The 14,228-nt window shown below is 37.4% G+C and overlaps 1 protein-coding gene across 50 annotated transcripts in view; it reads right to left on the reverse strand.

Moving 5' to 3' along the window:
* para (sodium voltage-gated channel paralytic) overlaps nt 1–14,228 on the reverse strand; it is an 84,793-nt gene that overhangs the window by 5,186 nt on the left and 65,379 nt on the right. For all 50 annotated transcript variants that reach the window (XM_089473888.1, XM_089473869.1, XM_089473864.1 and 47 more), the window contains 3 exons: nt 11,950–12,220; nt 6,508–6,812; nt 1–4,655 (listed from right to left, as the gene is read on the reverse strand). The exon at nt 1–4,655 is cut by the window's left edge and continues 5,186 nt beyond it. In XM_089473888.1, coding sequence (XP_089330014.1) covers nt 3,621–4,655; nt 6,508–6,812; nt 11,950–12,220 — 1,611 coding nt within the window. In that variant the 3' untranslated portion in view covers nt 1–3,620. The remainder of the gene's footprint in view (nt 4,656–6,507; nt 6,813–11,949; nt 12,221–14,228) is intronic.

Consider the following 14,228-nt stretch of genomic DNA (forward strand, 5'->3'; position numbering starts at 1 on the left):
GTGTGTACGAGTATGTGTGTAGGTGTGTGTAGGTGTGTGTGTTCATACATATGTACTTATGCATGTTGTAAATGTGATCAATTTCTACACTTCATCATATTTATATATAGAGTTAGGCAGTGTGTTCAAAGCACGTGTGTGTTACTGTGTATGTGTATGTGTGTGTGTGTGTGTGGGTGTGTGTGTGTGTGTTTGAGCGTTTGACTGAGAGCATATTTCATATGGACTCGTGTGCTAAATACATACATACATAACTGTTATACATGGATGTATGTATGTATGTTCTGATGTCAACCAAAATTCAGTTTTTATTTTCAATTTTTTACGAATTTGTATACAAAATTTTGAAGCAATAGCAAAGCATATGTGTATGTGTGTGTGTGTGTGAATTTGCATGTGTGTTAGTGCGCAATGGAACCTCACGTTATTGTTGTTGTTGTTGTTGTTATAGAAGTATGTAGTTATCATATTGTTAGTAGTCAATTAGTATTTAGTTAAGCCTTAGTTGATTGCATTCTAACTATGATTAAATCGCATTGCTAATCAAAAAGTTAAATGATCGAAATAAAAATCTGAAGAAAAGATACATATATATATATATATATATATATATATATATATATATATATATATATATATATATATAAGCGTACTTTGAGTACTTAGAACAAAATGCAATTTTGTACGGATTAAAAGATTTAAGCTTTGAACAAAGCGATACGAAGCCAAAAGAAACGAAACGAAACGGAACGGAACGGAAGAGAACGCAACAGGCGAATGCGAAATACAGCTGAAAAGTAGGCAATATTTTTGTAATTTTGTTAAGTTCTGTATTTCTTTTGCTTTGAAGCTTTAACCCTGCTTTTGTTTTATTTTCTTATTATTTTTTTTTTAATTAAATATGCTATTTATAGACTTAATAAATAAATATATATGTGCATATGTATGTGCACATATACATAAATTTCTTTACATATATATGTATATATTTTTTAGATTTTAATTTTATTTTTTACTTTTCTCTCATTTTTTTACTTTTGTTTTTCATTTTAATTAGGTTTTTTCTTTCTTTCGTTTCGTCGAATTTGTTGCTGCATTTTTATTGTTGTTGCTGCGGCTGCTAGCGTTATGGATTGTAAAAGTCGAATGACCCTAAGGTAGAGAATGCGATCATCATCATCATTATCATCATCATCAACATCATCGTCATTATCATCATTATAAACTTTTTCATCGTCATTGTCAAGATCTTCATCTTCATCATCATCATCATTGTCATCTTCATCACCATCATCATCATCTTCATTATCATCTTCATTATCATTATTATCATAATTTATTGTTCTTATTGTACACTCTTTGTGCTCCTTTTCTATACACACACTCTCACACTCACTCACTCACACTCACTCACACACACCCACACACACACACACACGCACGCACACACATGCACATAGTTTGTACTTTGTTTGCTCTTCATCTTCTTTTGCTGTTGTTGTTGTTGTTGTGTGTGTGCTTTGCTTTCTTTCTGTTGCTCTTTCTTTTCCCTTATAGGTTTTATGTTTGTTTCATTTTCTATTCTATGTATGTTCACTTTGTTTTTCAATGATTTTTCACTTCACAGGTTTTTCATACTTTTCTTTTCTTCTTCAATTTTATTTTACACTTTTATATTTATTTATTTTTTTATATTTTCTTAAGTCTTTCACATTTTTGCATGCGACACAGTTTTTCTTTGTGGTTTCTTTCTGTACTTCTTTTTACTTGTTACTTTGCTATTTATTAGTTTCTACTAAGTTAAGTTTTGGTTAGTAATTTTTCTTCGTTTTATTGTTTTCCTTTTGCTTTATCTCATTTCCTCAGCCGTTTCGTTTAGCTAGTTTTATGTGTGGAATATTTTTGGTTCCGTATTCGTTTTAGCTCAATGCGCCCCAACTCCAATGACAATGCCTCACGCTGTCAGTCAGGTGTGTGTGTGTGTGTGTGTGTGTGTGTGTGTGTGTTAGTGAAGTACAGATGCCACAGCTGCCAGTCAAAACACTCAATGTGCATTGCCCAACACTGTTTCCCATTGAACGTGTGTGTGTGTTTGCTTATGTATGTGTGTGTGTGTGTCTATGTGTTAGGGATGCACAGTTGTGTTGCGGGATATGCCTGGCATTGTCCAACACTGTTTGTGTTGTGTGTGTGTGTGTTGGTGTATGCTTTAAACTTGTTGCTTTTTAATATGTAATTCTGCTTTATTTTACTACTCGAATTTCATCAAATTCAATGATAACGCGATATTCATGGCATAAACATTGAATACGCGATATCGACTGAGTGTTTCACTTGAACATTTGGCAATGCGTCCAAATGGGAAAAGAAGAACAATACAATTATACCAGTACATATGTATGTGTATGTGTGGGACTATGTGTGTGTGTGTGTGTTGTTTGTTTCATTGTTTCATTCAATTATTAATTTGTATTGCTTTTGCTGGCAGTTCAGACGTTTTTGTTTTGTTTTTTTTTTTTTTTATGTTTACAATACAAAATACAATTAAATCCATGCAATTGGTGTTTTTTCTTCTTCTTTGACATGTGTGTGTGTGCGTGTGTGTGTGTGTATGGAGTTTATGCATTTGTTATTTAGTTTTCGTCTTGCACTGTTTGGTTTTTGTTTAGTTTTTATTTTGTATATTTTTTTATTTTTTTATTTTACATATAATTTGAATTTTTATATAATATATCCTAAGTTTGATTATGTGATTTATCGTTTGAATTTGTTTTTTCTTGTTGTTTCTTTTAGGCAAATTAAAATATTTAAGGCTTTTATTTGCTTTAGAATGCAGATTTAGAATTTTAAGAATCGAATTTCAGATTTAATTAATTAATTATTTATTTATTTATTATTTATTGTGTGCTTGTTTGTTGTTGTTGTTATTGCTGTATTGACTGTCTGCTAGATTGTACTCGTACTCGATTTTGTAGGAAATGGATTTATGACGCTTGATTCACATATGCATATATATGTGTATGTATGTGTGTATGTATTAATAGAACATTTGGGCTTAATTCATTCTAGGTGACATGTTCTTGTTGTATGTGTGTGTTGTGTGTTGTTGTTGTTGTTGTTTTCTGAAGGTAACTACGAGCCTGCTTACAAATTTAAAATATTTTCTTAAGATGCTCAACATTTCTCTTTAGCTTAAGTATGATTGTTGTTTGTTTGTTGGTGTTGTGCTTCTCATTTTGTTGTTGTTGTTGTATTATATTGGAAACTGAATTAACTTAAATTTGTAGACACTTGCTGCTGTCGTTGTTTGTTGTTGCTGATGTTTGTTGCTGCTGTTGTTGTTTGTTTGTTTGTTGTACTTTATTACAATTTGTATGTTTTCCCATTGTTGTTGTTGTTGTTTGTTGTTGTTATTAATCTATAGCAGAAAATTATGCTTGTTTCGCTGTTGTTGTTGCTGTACCTGTTTGCTCACTGTTGTTGCTGCTGTTGTTGTTGCTGTTGCTGCTGCTGCTGCTGCTGTTGTTGTTGCTGCTGCCAGCTGGCACTCGGTTTGTTGCTGCCAGCTGCCGCTGCTCTCAGTAGTCGCGTGCGTCTTGGAGGGGGGGGCGAGGCCTGGCTCAGACATCTGCCGTGCGCGATGTTATGCTCGGCGATCGCGAGTGTATTACAACCTTGTGGCCGTTTTTTGTCACAAATCCATCGCTCTCAACGAGCACGGCCGTTTGGCGGCCAGCGCTGCCGCCGCTGCCGGCGCTGCCGGCGCTCTGGCCGCCGGGACTGCCGCTGCCGTTTGCGTTGCCATCGTTCGGACTATTTACAATGCCGCCGCCATCAGCATCGGCTGGATCGTGGCCGCCATTGGCGCCGCCCGCATCGGGATCATCGTTATCATGCGGGCCATTGTGATCGGCTGCATCCGCATGGCCGGCGGCTCCGCCGGGATCAGCTGGATCGTGGCTGCCATCGGCATCGCCACCGCCTTCAGCATTACCTTCGCCGTCGGCATCGTTTCCACCGCCGCCGCTTTCCACGCGCGCCTTATGCTTGCGCCAGGCGTGCTGGATGAGGCGGGCGCAGTACTCCTCGCGCTGGCGCCACAGCGTTGAGGAGACGGGCTCGTAGCCTTCGGTGTCGGGTCGCGCCGCAATTTCGCCAATTTCGCCCGTCTCCTCGATCGGATTGCCCTTGCGCGCGAAAAAGTCTTTGGTGAGGGCGTCGAGTATGTCCACGCAGTACATGAGATCGCCTCGACAGATGGGTATGTCCATCGATATGATTTTGTACTTGTTCGGCTTGTGTATCTGCAGCGGCGGCTCGAGCACATCGAGGAACTCCGATAGCTGATCGTAGCGTATATACTGCGTACCCTCTGGATCAAACTGCTGCCAGATCTCGTAGTACATGTCGTAGTCGTCGTCGGTTAGACCCTCCTGCACATCTTCGGTGGCCTGACTATAGTTCTCAAGAATGACAGCAATGTACATATTAATAACTATCAAAAAGCTTATAACTAGATATGAGAGGAGAAACGTTATTCCAACGGTCGCTGAACCACAATTGCCCGGATAGCCTTTGTCGTTGTCGGGTGGATCGCATGCTTCCTCATTGATAATGGCGTCGAGTACACCATCCCAACCGGCTGAGGTAGACATCTGCTCGTTTAGCGTATGCGCGAAATGCAACCGATAGATCGTTAGATCGACAGATTGATTGATCGAGTTAGATCGATCGAGCATCGATAAACGATATGTATTTGTTTTGTTTGTTTGGTATTTTTTGTTGTTGTTATTGAATTGCATTCGGTAGCGGCATAAAACGCATTTGTGGACGGCAGAGTTGAGCGGTTGGATGGTGTTTTTTTTTGAGTATGTTTTTGGTATTTTTTTTGGTATTTTTTGTATGTTGATCGTTCATTGTTTTTGTTTGTTGTAGTGGGTCGATCGTAAATGGTCGATCGGGTCAGAATTGTAGTTACGTGTCGTACGTATGTGTGTGTGTGTGTGTGTGTGTGTGTGTGTGTGGGCAGTGAAAGAAAAGTTTAAGACAGAAGATACAATAACAAGAAGAGTCATTAGTCAAACGGTAGGTTAATGGATCACTTGGTTAAGCAAATCTAAGTAGTTGTTAGGTATGTTGGGCATATGGTAGTTGTAGTAGTTGTAGTTAGTAGTAGTTGTTGTTGTTGTAGTAATTGTTACTAGTAATGGTTGTGGTTGTGGTAGTGGTAGTGGTAGTGGTGTTGGTAGTGGTGGTTGGTGGTTGGTGTTGGAGGTGGCTGACAAACGATATAAACAGTTTGCTTGAATGCGGTTAACTGAATAACTGGCTTGCAAATCGGGCCATATTGAAGTGTAGGCCACACATACAACTGGACATGGGTATGCATAGAATGCATGTATGTGTCTGTGTGTGTGTGTGTGTGTGTGTGAGTTAGTGTGGCGGCCAGTCTTGAGTCGCATAACGGTTTGATGGCCAAACAATGGAACGGTAAATGCAAGCGGGAGCTTTGTTCGTTCGTTTGAATTGGTTTTGCGAACAGAGCAAATCGAAAGCTCAAAGAGTTGTAAACAGTTAACAGAGACAGAGGGAGACAGAGAGAGAGTAAGACAGAGACAGAGAGAGAGAGCGGGGATTAAAGAGATACAGTGTATATGTGTAAGTGACTTAGATAGAGAGAGACAGAGAGAGAGAGAGAGAGAGAGAGAGAGGAAGAGAGGAAGAGAGCGTAGCGTAGTTTTGTATTTCTTTTGGCGTTTGAAAACGCGCGAAAGTTTTGTTTATTTATTTTTGCATTGTGTCATGAGGAAATTCCAAAATTTCATTTGGCATTTGTTGATAGAGCTGAATTAGATTTGTTTTTTTTTTTTTTTAGTACATGAATGAATAACTAAGGGTATGATTTAATTAAAAAAAAGAAATTGGAGCTTAAATGAATAGTATGTACAAAAAATAACATATGCTTTAAGGATCAGTTATAATCTTTGAGCAAAATGGCTTAAAATGAGCTTGTTGAGAAGTTGCTGAAAGCTCAATGATGCAAGCTTAAAGCTGCTGATATGCATGGCATATAGATGAGATGTATAACTGAGGAGTAACGTGATTAAATTGTGAATGAGAAAAAAAACTTGCTCTAATTTAGCTTTTACCAACAACTACCGCAGCTTGAATCAACATTGTGATGTTGCCACTAAAACAAAATGGCGCACACGGCAAGTGGCAACATTAGTGGAGACGATCAGCATCGATAGACCGATGGCTCGATGGCCGATCGTCTGCGTGTCTGTGTGTGCTTAAGCGCGGACAGAAACGTTGCCAGAGGCTGTGCGGCGCCAGGTGCCAGACCTGCCAGACCGCTCGCATTGCACTGGGCGGTTATGCTGGGTGGTTGGTGGTGGTGGTTCTGTTTGGTTTGGTGTGTTTAGTGTGGGGGCGTGGCAACATCACCCAACGACAACAACAATAGACAACATAAACCGTTAACGGAATTGTGGCAGAAACGCTTACCTGAAACAGCAATATCATGCTCTGGCCAAACGTCTTGAAGTTGTAGACATCGTTGATGCCGCTCTTCTCCTTCACGTGCATGAAGAACGACATGCCGAAGATGGCAAAGATGAACATCACCAGGAAGAGCAGCAGACAGATGTTGAACAGCGCCGGCAGCGACATCGCCAGCGCAAATAGCAGAGTTCGTATGCCCTTGGCGCCCTTCACCAGCCGGAGGACTCGGCCCACTTTGGCCACGCGCACCACACGCAGCAGCGTGGGCGACACGAAGTATTTCTCGATAATATCGCTAAGTACAAGACCTGGAGAGCGCGAGCGTCGATTGAGAAATTTAGTGTTCAGAATTATTGATGGCAGTTAACTAGAATAGGGCTCAATTCAGAATGGGGAATTCAGATGGGGCCGGGGGATCGAAGGGGATGGGGGGCGGGTTGCCTCTGTGTGTGGCAGGGGCGCAGCGCAATCAGAGTTGCACAAACAAGACACTAAAACAAAGAAACACAAATTAAGTTACGAGTAGTGGGCGCTGGGAGGGCGGGGTAGCGCAATATTAACAATTTACATAGCTGAAATATTGAAAGCGTTAGGAAAATACACACAGACACAGTTGTTCGCTTGATTTACCCAAGATTCGTACACAAACAACAAATCAAAAAATCAAACAATTACATATACAGATACAAATACAGTTACAAATACATATACATACAGATATAGATATTTGGATATGGGATATACATATAGTATGTACAATTGTCGGATGAAATGATAATTGAATTTCCCATTAAATTGCAAAACCTTTCTGGGCAGACAACAAATTAGAAGTCTTTAAGCGATATGGCAACGCTGCCATAAGAGAGGAAGAGTAGAACTGCTCTTAGGGCGGATAAAGGAGAGGGGAATTGAAACTGTTTGCAATTTAATCGAAACTCGATGCAAGCATTTAGCATAGAAGGTTCCATAGACTATACATAACGATCGTCGGATCCCTATCTTCTCTAAATATATACATTTTTTTAAAGCCCCGATCTTTATGTATAGTATATCCACTTTCATGATGCTAAGCATAGTTAATATCATTTCATCTGAATACAGTCATAGGATATGCATATATACACAATATCTGAGTTAGTAGTCGATACCGTTACGTTACGAAACAGAAAACAAAACAATAGCTAAAAGGAAAACATCAACATAAGATACACACAGATATACGTATTCTTAAGTACGGGTATACAGCAGTGTCATACAACTTACATACATACATACAGACATAGTACACATGAGTATGTTGAGTAAAAGAAAGAGAGAGAAAATCAAAGGAAAAATGAAAAATTGTAAAAGTAAGTTTTAGCTGTAACTTGTAGAGCAACGGTAAGCAGCAACACTTAGTAGAGGATATCCATTTGTTTTTTTTTTTTAAATTTGTTTAAAAAAGTATTTAGTTTAGTTTTTTTTTTTTTGCTAGCGCAGAGGCGTTGAAAGCAGCAGCAGGCGTATGCGCAGGTGTAGGCGAGGGCGTAGGCGTAGGCTTTGGGCGTTGGGCGTTGGGCGTTGGGCGTTGGCATCGAAAATCATCTCGTGGCGCATGTCTTTAGAGATGTCTTCATAGAGTTGACTTAAGAGCTTTAAGTTGTTGTTGCTTTTCTCGTTTAGCTTTGTTTATTAATTGGTTCGGGTTAAGAGATATACATATACATTGTTGATATATATATGCATATGTAGTAGTGGTATGTGTGAGCGTCGTTAACTTTTAGCGATAATCCGAAGCATATTTTAAGAGTGCCAAACATCAGCAAAAAGTTCGTTTGTTGCCCAATCGCGCTCAGGGAGCACGAAAGATAGAGAGAGAGAGAGAGAGCGCGAGAATAAAGAACAAGATAAAGGTGAGTGGGAGCGAAAGCAGCTCAACTGCTGCATACAATAATTTTGAATCAATATGTTCATTGGCATCTCATTCTCTAGTTGGTACGAAATGCGCACTAGTGTGAGCGAGAGGGAAATGGGGGGCACTACACACATCTGATAGCTGAGCAGTGGGCAGACACTAAACACAACTCAACTGAAAGCTGGCTGAACAAACGAACTGTTGCGATTGGTTGAAATTGTAAAATGGAGGCGAGTAAGAAGAAGAGCATAGCGAGCAGTATTGAATGCCTATGCGTTATGCCTAATGACAGGCTAATTAACAAAAATGAGAATTAACGGGAGCGAATTCACGAAAAAGAGAAAGAGAGAGAGAGAAAGCGGGAGAGCGAAATATAGCAAGGGAGCGAGAGAGATAGATAGATAGAGTGGAGTGAATGTGAAAACAAAACAGAAAAATATATATATTGCTTTTTTTTTTTTTTTTTTTTTTTTTTTTACACATATTAAGTCAAATTATAAGCAGTAAAACTAGTTAACACTAATGAGATTTTTCATAAATATTTGGTTTTTTGTTTTCTCTTTGCCCACTTTGGTTCGATGCGGGAGTTGCTGAGGTTGCGTCGGGCTATTTACCAGGTATAGGTAGATCTATCTAAATATATAGTATGCGTTTTACTACGTTCATAGTAAAGTACATAATCTCCATTGCAGATTGGACCAAAACCATTAAGAAGATTCAGGCTAGTGCCACGGTATTTGCTTGAGTTCGAGTTGGGTGGATTTTCAACATGGTTGCCAATGGGACGCATAACATATAAGGCGGAGCTAAATCATAAACGGGTCACGTTATCCAACCAGTTATGCTACACACTATAAATTGGAGGGTACGGCCAGGTGTTTGGGGCCAAGGCAGCAGTCGTACGCGCATGTGTGCTAAACAGTGCGCACGGCCATTGCATTGGCTGGCCGGGCGAATGGGGTTTGACAATCGTCAAAATTTGTATACCGGGCAGTAGCTGACAGAGTTATGCAACCGACAATCGCACAGATCGGTAGAGAGTTGTGGAATGCCTGTTGACACCTAACTCTGATTGAATCTTATCGTCGTCTTTATCAATAACTTTTCATTTTCGTTTTTCTTTGCGTTCTGTGCAAGCCATTTTGTGTGTGTGTGTGTGTGTGTGTGTGTTGGTGTGTGTGTGTAGATGTAGTTTAGCATTTTTGTTTGTTTATTATTTATTTAGGTAAATCGCTGTTATTTGCTATTCGCTTATATTTTACGTTTTTTATCAAAAGTTTTTCTTTTTTTTTTCATTTTGCATTTACAAAGCGTAGTTTTTGTTTTTTGTACGTTTGGTTTGTCTTAGTCTTGTTTTAAAAGCGTGTATTAATATATTCGTCTATAAGGATATCACTTGGCGTATTGCATTTGGGTCGAACAGTCGAAGCCAAAGAATGAAGCATACTTTAAGGCGTTTGAAAAAATGTCAAGCATTTGCTTTAGAGTTTGGCATTAAAATTGATATTGAAAGTTGTTTGTTTTTGTTTTTTAAACATACTTATGGAAAGTGCGCTTGAGAAACGTTTGGCGCGTGTGTCACATAAAGAAGCAAAGCATTAGAACAGTAAAGGAAAAAAAAGAACAACCTTAGCCTTGGGCTTCCCTTGGCCAGGTTACTTAGGAGTAGATTGAAGCGAGTTTTTTCTTTTTTTTTTCACACATGAAATCATAATCCGAAAATGAAAACAGTTGTATACGTAATTGGAAGGGCATCGCCTATCGGAGAGTCTTACTTCGAGCAAAAAGGTTTTTTTTTTTGTTTTTTCAGCAGCAGAGATACGGGTCTAACGCAAGGATGGGCCTGGGGGCGGGGGAAGTGGCGCGGAATTCGTCGTTGGTCAGATTCAACGGGCAGGCAGCAGCAGAAATGATAACAGCATCCCTTTTATGTACATGGAGTAGTATAAAATGGAAGCTTTCTGTTGCAAGTATTAATGTAGTAAAGCATATTTTAAGCCATCTTTTGTACAGTTTTGGTTGGATGTTTGGTCCACACACATAGAGCCATAGCCATATATATATATATATAAATATTTTAAGATCTTATCTATCGAGTTGCTTATCCAAAAAACGAACCAAAATTGATTGAAAAGTAGATGAAGTAGAAGAAGAAGTAGTAAAAAGTAAACGAAAATTCGGGTTGGGGCTCCGATTGAACTATACATATTTTGAGGTATTCCCATTATGTTGGCCGGGACTGTTGTCACATATTGTTATTTTCATTTCGCTTTCGCTCTCGATTCGATTGTGTGTGCTTACGTATGCGCGATTGTTAAGCTGTAGCAATAAAACTGAGCGGAGCTCGCCTCTGCTCGACTCTGAGCGAGGCTGGCGGTAAAATAAAACTTAAGGAATATTATAAAAGATTAAACCATAATTGCAATGTAATTGTTAATAATTGATAATAATATTCAAGAATCGATATTTCAATATGGTTTTAACGACAGTTACAACATCAATTTAATTACATATATGTAAGGACACCAATACATGAATTAGGTTCAACAATTTAATCTTTACACATTTAAGTTTAATAATTTAATTTAATTTCGAATAAACAAATACAATAGATACAATTAATTTACTATGTAATTTTCAACAAACGAACAACATTTATAAAAGGCGTACGGAAACAAAAAAGGTATTGCTCTGGTATAACAGTCAAAAGCAGTGGTATAACAGCTGACAACTGTTATACGCTCTTAGCAAAGCCAACATTAAAATGAAAAACAAGCTATGAAATCATATGAAATATACTTTGCCAAGGTATAACAGTTAACATCACATCAGTATAACAACTGTTGACTGTTATACACTCTCAGCAAAGTCAACGTTAAACTAAAATAACAAGCTAACAAATCATTTGGAATACGTTAAGCACAACGACATTAGTTTGTTTCACATAATATTCAGCACCCTCGCCAATCAACATAGACTGATTATTTATGCCACGACTGTATGGACAGTCTGGTCTATGTGGGAGTTGGCAACGAGCTCAAATCATTATGTGAACAAGCAACAACAAATAAATTAGATTACGATTTTTTTAGTTAATTTACTTTTTGGTTTTTGTTTTTTTTTTTTTTTTTTTTTTAACAGAACAACAACAATAAGAATTACGATAACGAATTACGAATCAACATTTAAACGAATACTTGTTGGGAAATTGCATTTTACGTTTAAGAACGACAGCAAAGTTTAGTAACAATTATAAGGAAGTTTATGTTTTATATATATACACAGATATATATATATATATAGATAAAGGAATAAGGAGAGCGTTCTGTGTCACAAAATAATATAGAGAGACAGACAGAAAGAGAGAAAGACAGAGATAGAGAAACATACACACATACAGCAAGAGCGTACGGTTATGTGGAGTATTGGGTTTGGGGCTTGGATTTATTTTTTTTATTTTTTGGGGCCTATTTAAGCTTTATGGCTTTTTTGGTATTTTTTGTTGGTATTTGCAAGTACAAAATTGATAAGTTTTTGGCATTTTTACTTACCTAAGATGGATAAAATGACAACTACTACATCAAATAAATTCCATGGCTCAATAAAATAGTGATATCGTAAAGCGAATATTTTTAATAGACATTCGGAACTGAAAATAACTACGAATATCGCATTCAGATAGTCAAGGACCGCGTTGTACGTGTCCGACGCATCGTAACGATCGAGTGTCATGGTGAACATGTTTAGACCAATGAATAACATAATGATTATATCGAATTTCTTATCGGTTACTATTTCAAAGACTATTGCTTGTGGACGCCACTGTAAATGAGAGAAAGAGAGAGAGAGAGAGGAATCGAAAATAAACAAAAATCAAAAATATCAAATAAAATTGTTTTGTTTTTTGGTTTTGTTGGTTTCGTTTTTTTTTTTTTTTGGGATGACGTCGTGGATACCCAAAGTAGAGAGAAGAGAGATAAGAAAAAAAGAAAATAGAAGAGTTTGGTATAAGTACTTGTTTGAGGTTAAGCACGATCGCAATTACTTATGTGTATGTATATGGTTATGTACATATACACTAACACATACATACGCATGTGCTTGTAGTTAGTTAACAATACCATGTATGTACATAGACATAGGCTGTACTTATGTAACTAGTTAATACGGAGAGTAGTCCAACTCCACACTTAGTTGGTATTTGATATAAGTATATTTGTTTTTTCTTTATATTTCATTTAGTATTTGTATTAGTTATATGTTATAGATTAGCTTTGATTTGATATAGTTTCATTTCGTTTCGTATATCGTTGCCTAAATGCTTTTTGCGTTGTAGATCTGTGCCAATAGCAATCTTTTTTCCATGATCAGCGCGCGCCCACCTGTATGTACAGTAGAGTATGCGTAAATTGGACAACATTTGAGTGTGTGAATAGATATTAATAGATAGAGCAAGAACAGTTTAGAGTTGATGGTGTAACAGTGAGTCGGTGCGCTTTGATTATCATTGAATAATTCTTACTTAATATGAGAGCAGACATTTTCATTCACACTACATCTTAAGGACAGACAGCATTCGCAATTGATTATTGATTATTTGAGTTGATTATTGATTAATTGGTTACTTGATTGATTGATTATTTAAGTATGTTTTCTTTTTGGTGTTTCGAGTACAGTTAGGAGTATTTAGTATAAAACGTGCTGCTACAGTCGTGGTCTGATAGTTTGATTGTATGTTCGTTGGGCCGCAAGAGGAGGGGGATTTAGTTAAAGTCTTGAATTTTGGATCGTTTCATTGATCGGAACATGCCTCGTAGCTGTGTCTAACATAACTTGATTTGTGTCTTCTAACGCTACACAACATGCCCAAACATGATTCAGATTCACGTGCCATTTAATTGAAATTTAGTCAATAAAAAGAAATGAAGAAACATGCACTTAGATTGCCGGGAGAGAGAGAGAGAGAGTACAAGAGAGTGTATATTGAGAAATATATATATATATATTTATAAATATATAAAGAGAAATAGAAAGAGAGAGAGAGAGCATATATACATAAATTGATTGTTTTTTGTTTTTATTTATTTTTACAGAGAATTTTGGAATTGTTTTTTTTTGAATTTTGGCATAAATTTCATATTGGTCTAGGTTATAAATGGCAGACATAAAAATGTTTAAGTACAGACAACCAAACGGACACAATACTTAAATATTGTTATTGAAATGAAGTATTAAGTATTATTATTTAAGAAACAAACAGTAGTATGTCGAGAGCATTGTATATACTTCAAGGAGTCCGCTCAATGGCAGCGGTAGCGTGCCCTCATCAATATCGATCCGATGCACAAGATGTTTCACATACACGTTTAAGCACGTATGCATATGTATATATATCAGAGGGGATGTGTACATATATATATATATGCATGCATGTAGTTTGTGCCTTTAACAGGTTGTGCATACCACACACTACGGCAGCTATTCCAGCGACTCGACTTTGCGCTTGTTTTAAGATCCATTTATTCAACTTGAACAAAATATTGCTAGAGAACAGGGCCTTTATTTTTGTTTTTTAGATTTTAGATTTTAGATTTGAATTTGAATTTGAGATTGGATTGTTAACAGATTTGCAAGGGTATTCGTCGGGTCGGTGTCAGTGCGTTGCAGTCCCAGTTCGGTATTCGTTTATAATATTGTTATAATTGTATATTCAGTTTTCGTTAACTCATAGAAAAAAGTATATATATATGTATAAGTATATATATATAAAGAGGGAAGTGTATATATATATATATATACAAATTGAGTACGATTGGCACAGATGACGCGA

This window comes from Drosophila arizonae, chromosome X (genome assembly GCF_054131065.1).
Source record: "Drosophila arizonae isolate 15081-1271.41 chromosome X, UAZ_ARI_1.0, whole genome shotgun sequence".
NCBI lineage: Eukaryota > Metazoa > Arthropoda > Insecta > Diptera > Drosophilidae > Drosophila > Drosophila arizonae.